The sequence below is a fragment of the Elaeis guineensis genome, chromosome 11 (assembly GCF_000442705.2).
Source record: "Elaeis guineensis isolate ETL-2024a chromosome 11, EG11, whole genome shotgun sequence".
In the NCBI taxonomy this organism is placed as follows: Eukaryota; Viridiplantae; Streptophyta; class Magnoliopsida; order Arecales; family Arecaceae; genus Elaeis; species Elaeis guineensis.
The window spans coordinates 103,946,313-103,963,132 of NC_026003.2; the positions used below are offsets into that span (position 1 = coordinate 103,946,313).

The 16,820-nt window shown below is 37.4% G+C and overlaps 1 protein-coding gene across 1 annotated transcript in view; it reads right to left on the bottom strand.

Moving 5' to 3' along the window:
* Nucleotides 1–16,435, bottom strand: part of LOC105053615 (uncharacterized) — a 32,364-nt gene extending 15,929 nt beyond the window's left edge. Inside the window, 14 exon segments of the mRNA XM_010934855.4 lie at nucleotides 2,789–2,839; nucleotides 3,538–3,612; nucleotides 3,732–3,794; nucleotides 4,374–4,463; nucleotides 4,589–4,783; nucleotides 4,890–4,986; nucleotides 5,308–5,811; nucleotides 5,940–6,136; nucleotides 8,917–8,961; nucleotides 10,030–10,089; nucleotides 11,784–11,867; nucleotides 12,570–12,724; nucleotides 12,727–12,766; nucleotides 15,718–16,435. Coding sequence (XP_010933157.2) covers nucleotides 2,789–2,839; nucleotides 3,538–3,612; nucleotides 3,732–3,794; nucleotides 4,374–4,463; nucleotides 4,589–4,783; nucleotides 4,890–4,986; nucleotides 5,308–5,811; nucleotides 5,940–6,136; nucleotides 8,917–8,961; nucleotides 10,030–10,089; nucleotides 11,784–11,867; nucleotides 12,570–12,724; nucleotides 12,727–12,766; nucleotides 15,718–16,104 — 2,043 coding nt within the window. The 5' untranslated portion in view covers nucleotides 16,105–16,435.
* Nucleotides 16,436–16,820: the final 385 nt, after the last annotated feature.

Consider the following 16,820-nt stretch of genomic DNA (forward strand, 5'->3'; position numbering starts at 1 on the left):
CGAAGGTTTTTGGAGCCTATGTCTCTGATCCACTATTGTAATATTTTAATGATGATGACAGCATCTCAATGTTGAAGGACTTGCACAGACTCTAGAAATACAGAAAAGCCAACCATCTTCAACTAAACTGTCTCTATGTTTTTCTGCTACTCTAGCACACTGGAGGGCTGTCATTTGGACTGTCTTGGACCCAAGAAGTAATGGTATAGAAAAGAAATTCTTTGTACACGCACCCGATGTAGAAAAAATGCACTGCCCCACCTGATTGGGCCACGTAGTCACCACTTTCGAATGCACATTTAATGCCTGCAATTCCGCTTTTTCATTTGAAATTTTAAATAACAAAAAATGTCCTTCCTCTTCTAAAAAATTATGACATCCTATAGCCATATTATGACATCCTGTGGTCAAATTATGACTTCCTATGCAGGAAGTCATAATTTGACCACAGGATGTCATAAGGAAGGAGTATTTTCATCATTTAAAAATTTATGAAATTTTTAAATAACGAAAATGTCCTTCTCTCTTTATGACTTCTGAAAGAAAAATTATGATATCCTGTGGTGCAGGAAGTTATAATTTAACCGTAGGATGTCATAATATGGCCATAAGATGTCATAATTTTTTCAAAAGATGATGGATATTTTTGTCATTCAAAATTTCAGACAAAAAAACAAAGCTGCGGGCATCAAACACATGTTAGAAAGCATCGTAAATTTTCAATGACGAAAATGCCCTTCCCTCTTTATGTCTTCTGGAAGAAAAATTATGACATCCTGTGCAGGAAGTCATAGTTTGACCACAGGATATCATAATTTTTTCAGAAGAAAAGCATTTTCGTCATTGAAAATTTCAAACGAAAAAAACGAAACTGCAGACATTTAATGCGTATTGAAAAGTGGTGGCTGCATGGCCCAATCAGGTGGAGCGGGGCATTTTTTCTACAACGGATGCGATGTATAAAGAATTTCTTGGTATAGAATGGGTCTAAAAGGGCCCGGTTGAGAGATATTATGCTAGGTCTAGCTTTGCCAGAATAATACCATATTCAATGCTATAAGCTAAATGTATATCTTATATAATATATACTCAATAATTACTTATTCTTGCCATGCATAATAGCACATTGCAACTTCTTTTGTTGATGTCTATATAGGGCCCATACATTGTATTTTGCAATTTTATTAATGGTTTGGGATTGGATTCCAAATGCCTTCTCTAGTCAACTCTTTTCGGCTTTCCAGACCAGCAGGCTTCCTCCAGCTACAGCATTTGCCTAGTTTTGGCATGTCCCTGAACTCCACCTGTGCCCTTCCTGAAATCCTATTACAATGATCCTAAGTCTTTTTTTTCTGCATGGAAAGTTATATTGATCTTCAATAATCTTATTTTGAAAAAAATTGATTTCTGATTTGGCATGGGGGTTTTCTAAAGTAGTATTCCCTATTGTTTTTCTAGATTAAAAGCATAAAGAGCCACCTGATTGACAATCTAATATAGTTATTATTTTTTATTTGGGCCTTTTGGATTTCTTCAAATTGATATATCACTTATCCAGTAACAAAGAATCCTTCAACTAGTTTGTGTAATATCCTTTGAAATGGACTAGTAATGAATGGTGAATGAAAATGTGTTATTCAGCTTAAATCACTAGTGGAGTTTATTCATTCGAGTTCAAAGACCCAATCTGGTGTAATAGTATTACCTACTTCTCATTATCAATGTTATAGAGCAACTCCATAGTGTTAAATATTATAACAAGACACTAATAACAGCAAGATGATGGAAAGAAAGAAGGAAACCCAGGAGACGGGATTTATGATAACATCCAATCACCTAACATCACAAACACCAGTGAGAAGATGAACTTGAAATCTTCAAGCAAGCAATAGAGTTCAATTTTAACTTGTGAGAATCATACACATGGAAACTGAATCAAACTATTGTAAATTTATAAAGCTACAATAGATCAACTTCATTCTATCTTCTATCGTAGAATTAAATCATATAAGGCAGTAGTGTACCCCTGCAGATCAGACTAATAAAAAAAGATACTACGTCTATTGTCAAGACACTAGTAACCTCAAGATGACAGAAGGAAACCTAAAACTGATGATAACATCACAATCACCGGTAAGAAGATGAACTTGAAATCTTCAGGCAGCAACAGAGTTCAATTTCAACTTATGAGAATCCTAATATGAAACTGAATCAGCCTATGATAAATTTCTCAACTAACAATACGTCAATTTCATCCTATCTTCTATTATAGCATTCACTCATATGAGGCCGTAGTGTACACTTGCAGATAAGACAAATAAAAAAGACTAGGGTGAGTATAAATTTCAATTTTTAATTAAGAACTGACATTAAGTGATACTATAAATTGCACGAGTAGGTTCAGTAAATCAATGAAGCAAGTCAGAATAGCCAATTATACTTGAGCCAAACAAAGGGGTCAATTTAATGGGGATTGTAGAACAAATACCCTTAGGAATATTGCAATGGAAGCAAGGTATGCCATTTCGGTACCGGGCCTCGTACCAGTGCTAACCCTATTATTATGTAAATATGCCTGGTACAGGGGCTGGTTTTGCATACCAAGTGTTACCGCATACTGGTTTGGTACTAATATGGTACACCCCATACCATCCGGTTCGATATGGTATGGCATACCTTAAATGAAAGTGCAGTTGTTTTCATGCCTTAATAGCAAGTTGTGCATAACATTTTTAAGGAGAACATGACTCTTATAAAGAGAAATGAAAAGAAAATAATCAAGACTCACAATAAAAGGAACTGGAGCATCAAGGAAATCCAGCATCTTTCTTGGCATAACCTGGAAAAAAGGATATGTAACAGCCAGTTCAACTTTGATTTTACAAAGATCAAAAAGACATTCAAAGATATCAACTAATGGACAGAATAATTGCAAAACATACATTTTAGCTAAGAGTAAAAAACTAAGAAGTAATCTGCAAGAACTACAAAGCAGAATATTCCCTAGAATTTTAGAATGCAAACACCAAATCAAATATAGTTTTCCTGAGAAGCTTTAAGCCAATACTTCAAGTAGGTTCACATATTAACAGTTCTGCAAGGTTAATTTACATTAATAGGGGAAAGAGAAGGCCAACAGTCATCAAATCCATTATCACATGGTCAGATGATAACTACATAGAGTCCACCTTGTTTAAAAAAGAATAAATAGATCAACAATCAACACCTTCAGATCTGGAATCTACAACATTCTTGGAATTTTGACGGCTGACAAATGTTATAATAGTAGTAAGTGACATCTATTGTAGCAGTAGAACAGCAGCACTAGTCATCTCCCGGGTGTATCTTTGCATAACTTTTGTGAAGTAGTGAGCAGAGTCATGTATTCTAAGTGCTTATGCATGAATGATTCTTTGTACCTTGGATATGAGTGAAAATATTTCACATGGTTGATTGCAAAAGAAAACAGTGGCAGATCGAAAGTGTAAAAAATTTACAGACATTCCAATATAGGTATGTTCAAGTTGATAAACTCACTGGAAGCAACAAACTCTGCCACTCAAATGGTCGAATCATGGGAATAACTGACAAGACAATAGCTGATAGCACACCCTACACTTAGTGGTCCAAGAAACAAGCACTTGAATCAGCAGCAAATTAATAGTAATCAGTAACCATAAGAATGCACTACATAATACCACAAACTAGATGCCCGCATTGCAGTAACTTACCAAATTTGGGCATATTACCACCACTTGCTTTTCCAATAATGCTCCAGCAAAGAGTGCCAACACCTAAAAGATGAATTCTATTCTCATTTCTATTAATGACCCATCCAGTGCAAAATGAAACAAGAAATATCATATTTACTTATATAAAATACTACATGAAGAGCAAGAAAAAAGTCCTTGAGAAAAACAATCAATCAAAGCCTCTTATTTCCTAGAATAAATTTCCAATCGAGATTTAAACAATGGATCCAAATCCCATGCTTTTTTTCATCAGAAAAGTACAGTGTAAATATGGTACCAATACTGCTTGTATGTACCAAAAATAAAAAAATATCAAAAAAAATGAAAAACCATCAGTACAGACCAAAATGTAATGGATGGTTTCCTTGTCCAGCACCATCAGTTTCACAACACAGCAGTATGGTACCAATGATACCATCCCCTTCTGGCAGTTTGTGAATCCATGTTTCTATTTATACTTTTGTAGTGCTAATCTCTCCCCCACCCCACCCCCCCAACCCCTTGCAGCAAAAAAAAAAAAAAAGGAAAGGAAGTATGAGTATAAATAAGTATTATATATAAATAACAGCAATTATTACACCCACAATGCAGGCAAACACTATTCAGTTAGAGAGACATTACACTTTCAAGAGATAGAGCACGGCAAACTGTAGCGATGGTCCATATCGATAGTGCAAGAGCTTCTTCAGCAGCTGCTAATCGTGCATTGACCTTGTTGGGAAATTTTATTTAAAATAGATCAAATAGAATCATTTGAAAAAATAGAAGAAACCATTACATGACAAAGAAATCATTATACGACAACTGTATAAACAGGCATGGAGCTCATGAATTACCTGATTAGCTTCCCCAAGGGAAGACGGGTCAATGTCAGAAAAATCATTATCTAAGTTCAGAGACATTACACCAGGTCGGCAATACTTGATTGGCTGTAAATGCTCTAGAGGGTGAAAAACTATTTCACCTCCCCTTGGTGGCAGGGGAAGAGCATGATAACCACAAACTATCATTAGTGGTTCATTGTTGTGTGCCTATAAAAGAGACAGCAAAGCGCTGGTTAGAAGAATGAAAACACTAGTATCATCAGGAACTAGAAAACACCTTGCTAGTAATTTGACAAACAAAAAAAAAAGGTACCTTTGCCCATTCCATTACTTTTTCATCACTAATATTCATTTCATGCTTAAAGCTGAATTCATCATCTTCCTCATCTGATCCTGTGCCTCTAGCTGAGCTGTCCAAAAACCATTTCATGTATACAATCAATGTGAAAGATATGCATATCAGGAAGACTTTAGCTTAAAAAATTTCCATCATATCACATTATGTTTATCAACTATCCACACCTAAGAGCTCTTGGAGGGAGGGAGGGAGGGAGGGAGAGAAGCAAAAAACTTAGTATTAAAACTCTGAACATTTGATCTTTGAAATAGAACCAGGGAGATAAGCCAAAAGTCATAATCATCATTATTCACAAATAACAGTAACAATAATAATAATAGTAGACTAGTAGTAATAGTAATAACAACAAAAATGAACCAAAAAATTTTTCTACCACCTGTATATAGACTCCACACTTTCAACGTGCTCCAATCTGTTGCTGGCAGAATAACATACTGTGCCAACCTCTGGTGAAGTTTGCCCAAGTTCAAAGTTTCCATTCACTCTTTCAAAACTATCAGAGCGGGATCCTGAGGTCTCAGATGTGTTATCATCATACTGGTGCCAAGACCTCCGGGTTTCCTTATCCAGCTCTCTTACATGACTAAAGTCTGAAGCATCACTGGCAGAAACACTTTCAGGAGACTGAGGTTCAAAAGTCCTAAATAAAAATGGTGAAACCTCCCTGTCTGATGGAAGACCTGCCGAAGAAAGAAGACCTGATACACTGTCAACTGGTATAGCATATCCCATCCAATCATTACAGGACTGCCTGTCAGGCGAACAAAAATTCTCGTCCAGTTGACCATGGCCTGCAATCCCATGTGGAATGGGATCTGAGAGAGCCATTTCACTAACAAATTGTGTTATCCTCTCGAGGCGCTCCTGGGCAATTATGCTGTCCATAAGAGAAAACTCTGATGAATATCACTCTAAAGCAACAGCACAATAGATGAAATATCAGGCTAGAAATATTTTCAGGTGAACCCAGAGCAGAGTAAATGAAAGATGCTATTGGCGGCAAACCTGTTCAGCATCTCATAGTGCAGCTCAAAAAAGGGAACTCTTGTAAGCATGCAATAACAACGTGGTGCAGAAACCAAGAAACGGCTAGACTTGCAAGAATGGTTGAGGGGTGAAACAGAACCTAAAATACCCGGGGCTCTCTGAACTATCTCCTGGACATACAGACAAACACCATATAAAGTCGAATGGTCTGACACCTGAACAAATCATAAACAACAGTCAGGATAAAAGGATATTATCACCACGCAGATGCTCATACACCTCTCTTTAACTTCCAAGTTATCATGATGCATTCTTAGACATAAATAGTTAAAATGTAAGCATTAACACTTAAACAACTAAATTGCATGTGTGTGTTCCCTAAAAGAGACATTCACTTTCAGATGGCATGCTGATGGGAGCAAATCTCCTGATGTAATGGTTCTTCAGCAATAAAGGACTGGTTTTAAGGACAACCTAGCTTATAACCCCCGTGCTACACACGGGATACGATTTTTTTCTTTAAAAAATATTTTATTTTATTAATTTATTAATATCTATTTTATATATTTTTTAAAATAATTAAATAATAAATTTTTAGACATCTCAAGTTCGAAGAGCTTAAAACCGGAGACCGTAGTAAAGAGGGTCTCCTAGCCAAGGGACTTGGCGAGGCCCCTAATAATAGCATGCTTGCAGGTGTTGGGCTGGCCGGCAAGAAGAATAGCACTCGATGATCTTACCCTCACAGATAAGCTAGGCGACAAGAGATCCATGAAAAACCCCAATTTTTTTTTAAAAAAAAAGATAGTTTATAAATAATTTATAATCCATATTATGCACAATATATATATTTTTTATTATTTTAATTATTTTGAAATATATACATAATAAATATTAATAAATAAATAAAATAATTTTTTTTTTTGTAAAAAATTGCATCATGCACACATCTTAAGAATGGAAACTAATTTTTTTCTTTACATATTCTTAATCCACATGGATTTCTACATATTTTTCCTTACAAATAAAATATTTTTTTGGTAAACATGAAGTTAATTCTAAAAGGAAGTTAATTCTAGAATAATTTAATTGAAACATATTTGATTAGTTCTAAGATATCTTCAATACATCCAGATAATCTTAACATAATTTTTATTTTTTTAAAAAAATTATTTCTAGATATTGTTAGGGAAGAGATAGGCCGGCTTTAGCATTGTCAGACTTTTGACGTTCTTTGCCGAAGTGACCCCCCCCCCCAAATACAATGACTGACAGTCTAGCCGGACCCCATCCATTTACACTAGGCTGTGAGAACCAATGGGCTATCGTGCTGGACAACATATTTCCACCACTACCACCGGCACTTCTGACCTTCTCCCCACTCTCCTCCTCCTCCCCTTCCTCATCTTTCTCTTCCACCATCGCCTCCACACCGAACCTCATCTTCCACTGCCTCGCAAACCCCGTTGCTGGCTGCTTCTTAGTGCACTATGGCGCTATCCCTTCTCAGCCCCCTTTCCCATGCTGCCCTTGCCACCCTCGCCAAGCACTATGGCCCCATCACCCTCTTCTAACCTCTCGAACTCCTACGACACCATTGCCAGCTCCAGCGCCACCGTTCCCCCAACCTTTTGAATGCTCCCAATGCCCACAGCGCGTTGCCAAGCCCAACTCGAGCGAAGGTTCGACTGCTCACAGAGGACTGGTGGCTGAGCCAGTTCTCGTATGACTGAAAGACGTCGACGACACCAGCATCCGTGTTCCAGCCACTGAGGCGCCCCTTTCCCCAACCTCTCGAGCGCCTGCAATGCCTACCCGTAGTCCATCGCTTCCCGAGGATCCGTCCGTTTTTTCTTTTCATCGAACACGCGGTGGATGAAGGTAAACGCATTTTACATACGCAATTCCCTCCCCTCTTTTGAAAACTCCATGTGGCACAAAACCTCTTATCCACATGTCAAATGGAGACGCACAAACGCGGTTGCTCCATTTTAATATATATATATATAATAGATTAACTTGAGCAAAAAATCAACATAAGTAAATGTCAGCCTTAATCCAAGGTAATCTAGAAACATGAAGGAAATTCCACGAAATGCCAATGTATTTAAAGGAAAATTCTAACACCAACAAAGCAAGCAAATACCACCAGAGAAGAATAATTACACTTTCATGAACATTAAGCTTTGTCTTCATGTAAAAGAAAATTTCAAATACCAAGGTTAAGAACTTAAGATGAAGTGATTAAAAGAAAGGGAAGGGAAGAACTAAAAAAAGAAGAGAAGAAAAATGGCATGAAGACACGAGCGGATGGGCATATTACATTTACTATTGACTTACTAACAGCAAGACATATTATCATTTACTATTGACTTACTACTGGTAGGGCCAAGAATACAATGACAAAAATTCTTAACCAACTTATACATGACAAATTATCAAAACCATGAAACCAAGCTCTGCAGCACCAGCTATCTGAACATAAACTAATGTAACTCTAGAAAGTTAAAAAGAAAAAGGTTACAACAGCAGTTATAAAAGAAAAATTACATGCTATGTTTTGTCTGAAATTGCATGACTCTTACTGATTTACCAAATGACTAAGTCTAAAATCCAAGTCATCCTCCCCAATTTTTGAATATAAGAGAAACCATTAGATAATTGCATTTTTTTTGGATATAAAAACAAAATCTTCTATAATTATGCAAGAATCCAGTTCCCAAGCAAATTTTCACCGGAACATGCACATGGAACTTTTTATATGGCCATTAGGACAACTGAGAATTATAGGAAGCAAAAAGCATTTATATAAAAATCTCTATGTGCACATCTAGAAGATAGCATACTCCCAATTATGAATACAAAGTCAAGTTTATATCCTTCCAGTTCTGAGCATCTAAAAGAGCCAAATCACATACAAACTACAAAGAATCTAAGATCAGTTGAATTCGCACATATAACAGAGTAAATAAATTTCAAAAAATAAATAGCAAACCTTCAAACAGAAGATGAAAGATAAATCATCTTGAGATAGGTGCTCCTGCAGAAAACATTTTAAGTACATGACTTTAGCAAGCTTCCTTATTATCTCAAGAAACAAAACGAATGTAAAATGTTTAACGCATGAAAAGATTGACTAATAAATTCCAAAAGATCTTGTGGATTATTGCACAAGTTGGCAAGATGGATGGGTCAAACCAATGATAATAAAGCCATGATACTAAAGCCACAATACCAACAAACTGATGGAATCAGAAATCCCAATTTTCCAAAATTGATATCAATAATGAAACGGTAAATAAGTGACTTTTGCAGTCATGGCTTGACCAACCAACAAACAAATCAATTGAAATGTGCACTGCTGATCTAGACAAGCCAGCCAAGGATCCAGCAGCACGTAGCAATCAGAAACCAAATTCCGACATACAAGGTTCGCCATACGGCCCATACCATCGATACCATATTGGACGTACCGTACCATACAATGGCACCGAACTGATATGCAGCATTGTACCAAACCGACACTTGGTATGCCTCATAATCTCGGACTGTACTGCATACCGACATTGGTATGGAGTCCAGTATCGAGATGGTGAACTTTGCCGAGATATCCTGGCAACAATGTCTGGCAGCAGTGCAAGCACAAAATGCAAGTATGGTGCTTCAGGCTGATGAAGGAGACTGGCTAAAATGAGGCAAGTTTTAAAATCTCTTGCTGAAGATACCATGAAAAGTTCAAAAAGGACCCTGAACATCTTATATAAAGAGCAGGATGACTATCGTCTATTATTCCATTATAGAGAATATTAGTATAAATATAATCTTAGTGCTTTAGTATGTTTGCATGCATATCACAATATGTAAAATACATATATAGTACATTTGGTATAAGCTTAATAGGTACCTCCTTTACCTAACTCCTAACAATATCAATCAATGAACGCAAATAATGGAATCGACAAGGCATATGACAAGCTAAAACAGAAAACCAAACTTAACTTTTAATTGGTTGCTTCTTAAAGGAATTGAACAAGTAGAAATGTCAAAATACACTGAGTTATTAACTTGTACAAAAGAAACAATATCTGAAAACATATACTTTGCGCACCTGTCCAAACACAATTTCATTTAAATCACTCATGGATGGCGTTCTCTCTATCAAGCGAGCCTGCATCATGTAGTTCATCAACCATGTGATTTTCAAAAAAAATGCAGGGAAAAGGGCTATCATAGACTAAGAAGCCAGGCATTATTTTCTCATTACATACAAAACTCATCATATCATGTCAAAAAGGTTAAGCATTAGTGACAAGAGCACCCTGTAGCATGAGATTGCCTCCAACTCTTCCAGATAATTTCTACAAGAGCACATTGTCCATGAAACCACAACAGCAAAACAATAGCCTTATTGCATTATCCCTGCTGCATCAATACAGAAGCAGCATCATGAAACCTTATTTGTTATGGATCTTTCATGTTAGCATCCAGTTTATTTTTTTTCCCATCCAACTAGATCTTAAGATTTGTTCATGCCTTAAGGAGTCAATTAGCTTGATAAGCCATTCTTATCTCAGCATACCCTGTAATAAAATTTGTTTTATTGTATGGTCCAAACTTGAAAGCTAACTTTAGAAAACTGAACATATTTTCACAAAAATGAGACAAATAAAAAAGGTAATAAATCCACCAACTACAAAGACAACAATACATCGCTGGAGTCCATAACCTGGTTTCCTTTCTATGATGAACAAGACCTGGATAAGAGAAATGGTTCATTGCATCTTCTACCACCCTTAGTTAGCCCGACATAGGATCTGCCCCCAACCTAGGTTAGAAGCGACCACAAACTCCAAAATTTGAATCTCCATTATCCACTTCCACCTTGTACCCCTCATATACCATACCCTACATATGGATGTCGTGAGACCAGACCATTCATCTAGGTAATAAAAGATACAGTTATCTCATTAGACCATATTTAGTTGGTGAAACTACTTTGTCAAATATACGACTTGATACTATAGAAACACTGAATTAATCATATGAATGAACCTTTATTTACTGAAGAAGATGACAATAGAAAACATTTTTCATCTTCTCCAACTATATCATGTTTAAATTCTTATGTTATTCATTCCATTGGGTATGTATTTGTGCGTATTTGTATTTTCTTGGGAGTTGGGGGATAAGGTGTTGATGGGGGTGATGAGCACTAAGTAGTATTGGAGCAAATTTGTTGCTTGTCAGAGACATTTGCTTTTAATGTAACCTTAAGAAAGGCAGTGAATTAGGAAGCCACTTGGACAAAGAAGTGGATATATTTGTTGCTTGGAAGAGGCATTTGTTTTCAATGTGACCATAAAAGAGGCAGTGAATTATGAAGCCATATGGACAAAAATATGGATAAATGACTACAAAAGCAAGCCATCTTGATTGCATCTCATATTCTTAATTCTTCTCAAAAACCAAATGTAACATCATTCACAGACCGACAGCCCTAATGTTCAAACTTCAAACCATTCAATTGAAATTACAAAAGGATAAGCACACAAACAGAGAATTACACAGAAAAAACACATCCATTGATCCAGAAATAAAAAAGGAAATAAATAAGCTTATATTAGAATAAGCAATGTTTTAGAAATGAAAATAATGGCTGGTAGGAGAAAGAAATCAAGATTTAAGATCCAGTACAAAGGTTGTCACGATTTAACCACCACCTCTTGACGAAAATAGCATTTTGAACATCATGAAAGAATACTCATTAAGAAGAATAGACAGCCAGTGAGATATTAGGTGCCAAATAAGATGTTAACTGCCAAATAACGTAATAAACATCTAAAAGTAACAGATGCACCCAACCTTTACGCCTTCAGGAAAACAAAAGGCGGGCAAATCATTCTCCCTCATCGCCACTCTCTTCCCAGGAGGGTACTTAAAAAGGATCTGCAATGACATAGTAAAAAAGATATATCAGTTGTTTGTACGAAGACAGCAAACTAGGAACAGAAAGCATTTGAAAATGCTGAAAAACAATTAACAAGCCAGAAATCTAGCATGTTAACCCGTACCTAAAAGCATATTTCTTATGGAAGCGTGAACTGCTTATGTTAATAAAATAAATCCCAAGTCTTCATACTAGTTTATTTTGAAGTAGTTCAGATAAATATCATTGATAAGAACAAGTTTGAGGAGTCATCTCACTTTGTGAAGGAGAACTGGAATTATTACATAATCTGTAACAACAGTCAGTGGAATCACAGTAATCGAGATGGAAGGAATGGACCAAACAATGCATATTGGTGCCACCGCCAATATGTCTCGAAGGTAGTAGTTCTATAGATGATTCTTATCAAATAAGTATTAAATATCTACATCCAGCATAAAAATTGAAAAGGAATAAATGACATGAGTATATGATGTCTGAACAGAAATCAGTGATCAAGAATCATGCAATTTAAATACCATCACTAACACAGAAATAAAAACAGCCACAGACTCAGTATAGATATATACTGCTAATAAACATTCAAATAACAATCACTCATGTCATTTATGCATCAAAGGCACCAAGAACAGCAGAATGATAAATTTAAAAAGTAAACAATATATTTTTCGATCATATTCTCAAATATAAATCCAGCAAACCTGAGGTTCCAGAGTAGGCATGCACCCATGATATTGAAGCTTTCGAAGATCAAGGATTTCAGAGTTCGCCACCTCTGACTCCCATTTTTTTCTTTTTGCAAAAGCATCTTCAATGGCTTCAACATTTGCATAAGAATGAAGGCCCACAATGAAGAATGTTCAAATAGTGAGGATGGCTCCTTATATTGTCTAAGATCCTGCATGAAAGTCATACCCAAGTTATTTGTGCATAATACGAGATGAATCAAAGACGGCAAGCATAAACTATTTGTTCACCACCTTTAACAGTAAAATACAAAAAGAACTGAAGAAATGCTATAATGATTGATGTATAACTGTGAAAAGCACAACAATTCTATGATTCTATAGAACTGAAAGCACGACAGAAACAACTGAAAAGTTTGTACAATTATCCTCAATTTTTTGTCAGAAGTTTTTTCCAGGAATATAATGTATTATAATATCATTATCAAATTGCTATCCTCATTTATTTGTTTGTACATCAGAAAACCCTTACTCTTACCTGCAATCACTTTTAAGTTCTTGTGCTCTTTTCCTAGACTTCGTACTAAATATATTCCCTAGGCTATCATCACAGAATTCATTTGATTCCCTTTAATTTTACATGTGATGACCATACCAAAGAATGAGTGGACCAACATTGACTTAATCAACTCCATCACAGGAAAACTCTTCATCTTATTCTGATTCTACACTTGTAGGGGAGGTTTCAGATTGTTCATCCTCTTCTTTATTTGGGGCTTCATCTTTGTCTCCTTGCTTATCTACCATAGTCCACTTTGTAAGCAGGTATGGTATGTAAAGCAAGTTTTTAGATACCACCATACCTGCCTCTACCAGCTGGTACAACACGGGTTATACAAAGCACCTTCTACTTGTCTCCTGCAAGTGAAATGGGGACAAACCATCCTGAACCAAGGAAACTGAGCTCAAACCAAGAGCATATGGCTCACTGCCAAGAGGAATCCCTTCAAAACACACTTTTCGCTATTTGAATGTGAGAGAGGAAGGCTAAAGTGGTGAGGAGCCCCCAAATCCAGGATTTGCACCAATGGAACAAGCGTCAATAAGAAATCAACAAGAAGCTAATTTCACATTTCTTGCTATAATAAACCCTCCAACTCTTTTTTCATATTTTTTGGTAAAAGATTCAGCACACATAGGATCGGATGATTCATGGATTGGAGTCATATACTTACAAATAACTTCATATATAATGGTGACTAGAACAACAAAAAAAAAGAGAATAATATTTGGAGGCCAAAAATGACCATGCCAAGGGTGAACAACTGGCCACATACAAGTAGCCAGTCCACTGTCTCAGATATTAACCAGGGAATAATGCAGCCCCATGCCTCAGTATGCACATCCTTGATGTAAAGTTACTTGATCAACAACCCTTCCCACTAAGGTCTATCTCTATTAATCAACTGCAAAAATTAACCTTCTTCATACAAAGTGTGCATCGTATATAGACATGATTAGGTATGGCTCTTGTATTACTTCTAAGAATGCTAACCCCCTCACAACCATATCTCCAAACACCTAAAGAGCCATGTTCGTATTCCTTCTTTCTACCACAAGCTGTTACAAAACTTTCCAATAGTTTCTCTGCATTCTCCAGTCTTATGATATGACAATGTTCTTGTTTTCTCACATGTAGGACAATAGCATTTTTAGATTCCACTTTTCACACCCATTGTAATCGCTTTAAGATTTTTTTTTTTCATTTTTTTTTTTTTTTTGTATTTTTAGAATGCTATCACAATATCTCCAAACCTAAAGCATGTTCGTATTCCTTCTTTCTACCACAAGCTGTTACAAACTTTCCAATAGTTTCCCTGCATTCTCCAGTCTTATGATATGACAATGTTCTTGTTTTCTCAACATGGTAGGACAAATAGGCATTTAGTTAAGAAATCTCGCACTCTTTCACACACCAAACAATTAGCCTAATCGAACTTTAAAAGATTGATCCATTGGTAATAAATGGTCACTTGCATGCCAAAATGGTCATCCAGATGGTAGAAAAAACTTAAAACATGAGGCAGCAAAAACTAACATGTTAGATAACCATGGAAGCTAAGCAGTGTCTAACAGTTGAGCTAAAATAACTAGAATATTTGCTATTACTGCTGTCATGTTTTACTTCTAGGTCTAATATAGAAGTTCAAAGTGCAACATCCCCTAAAAAATTTTCTTCATTATTGATAAGTAATTACACGTAACCGTTCGCATATGACCTGAGACATGTGAAGATGTTTGCTTATTGAGTGTAGTGAACATCTAAATAACATTGATGTAAAGGAATCAAAATCCAACTGGGTGCCTTTTACAAGTAAGCTGCCAACGGGATCTACAAGCTGCTATGAGGCCACCTAGGAAACAAGCTAAATCTATTGCTTGGTATCCATTCGGCAATTGGCAAGTTTTTATCAGTCACAAAGGTTCCTTTTGAAGACTTGATCTCACCTGGTATCTTTTGTCCTACCAATCAGCCACCTCATCAATCTCTTTCTGTGGGAAACTAACATTCATCTTGTCAACCTCATCAATGCTATGCACTTTGTACGACACGATACCTTGACACATTAATTGTTGGGGCATTCTCATCAAGAATAATATTCCCTTCAGTCAATAGCATGTTTCAACCTTAAGGATTCCAAGCACTCATAGTTGGTTCACCGTTCACCCACTCTTTGAAAAGAAAATTAAATAACCACGAATTTTGACTAAGACCTCATGTTCCTAGCAACTCTGAACTAAAATCACCCTCCATGTAGTTATATTCGGGCTTAAAGAGTCTGTAGCAAGAAATCTCCAAACCTGCAATCCAAATAATACTGACCATCAGTGAAAGGCATAAGGCCTTGAATTATTTCCGAGTTGGCATCTCACCGCACTTTGTTTCTTTCAAGCTTTTGCAACCTAAAAATCGGATCTTACCCAAAAAGAGTTAGGAGTGGGGGGGGGGGGGGGGGGGGGGGAAGCTAATTAAAAATGCCGACTTGTTGCAAACAAGAGAAGCATTCAAAGGGTTTCGATGACAAAACTCTCTCTCTCTCTTCTTTTTTTTTTAAGCATTCAGGAGGCATAAAAGACAAAGGGCGAAACAATAGAACAGTACCCGTGATTTGGATTGGATCTGATACCACTGTCGCTTCTGATTTGCCATCACCTCCAAATTCAATGTCGTCTTGAAACCCTGCTCCCTACCACTATTGCTGTTGTTGCCGCCGCTGGGCCCCCACCTCCACGCTCTCTGAATCTGCCGCCGCCACCGCTGGAAACTGTTGCTCCGTACATGCCTCGCCTCCCGGAGCCGGGCGAGCGGCGATGAGCACTGGGACGTCCCGGATAACGACGCGCTCTGGCCCGGGCTCTTCTCCATCGCCGGCGCCGCCGCTGTATCCTCAATGGGGTGCTCCGGCGTCGCCTCCGGCGTTGCCTCCGGCGTCGAAGCGGCCGACAAGGTGGCCAGGTCGTTCGGCTGGTCCGGAACCGTTTCTTCCATCCCGACCCCTTTCACTCCGAAAATCTCTTCTTCATGGGAGGAAAAGGATGACTGGAGAATAGGAAATGGGATAATTGGGCGCGAGTCGGAGGCTTCAGAGGGCGATGTTATCTAGATGGAATTAGCATTAGCGTTGGACGGGGAAAGAGGGATGCGGTTACGGTCGTTGTTTCCGAGGAGGAGGAATGAGGGAGGATTTGGAGACGGGAAAAAGGAATGGGGAGGAAGGTGGGGTTAGAGAAAAAGAGAGACCGAGACGCGTGCACGGACGAATGGAAAAGGGCGAGGAGGGCGTGGTGGGGATCATGAAACGTCGCGTAATGGGGCCTGGAAAGGGGGACGGAAGGGTGGGGGGAAGAGGTGGGCAAAAGTCTCGCGTCCTCCTGGCACGTGGAACGCGGTGTCAAAGCGTATTAGTCGGGAGTGTCTTGGGTGTTGTCTATTTTATTATGGTCAAATTAGAGGTTGAAGGAACCTCGCCGCCGTAAACCTTACAAAAAGGCGAATACTGAAGTCAGGAAGTCTACCAAAATGACATAATACTATTAAAAATTGGTATTGATATTAATTAATGGATAAATAAATAAATCTAGAATTTCATGTAAGAGCATGAGCTGCCAATGGAATATGAAAATGATTTCCGTATCAATTCAGAAGTCAGCAAAGTGTAACAACAAGAAACGGGGAACATAAACAATAGGAAGGATACTAGAAAA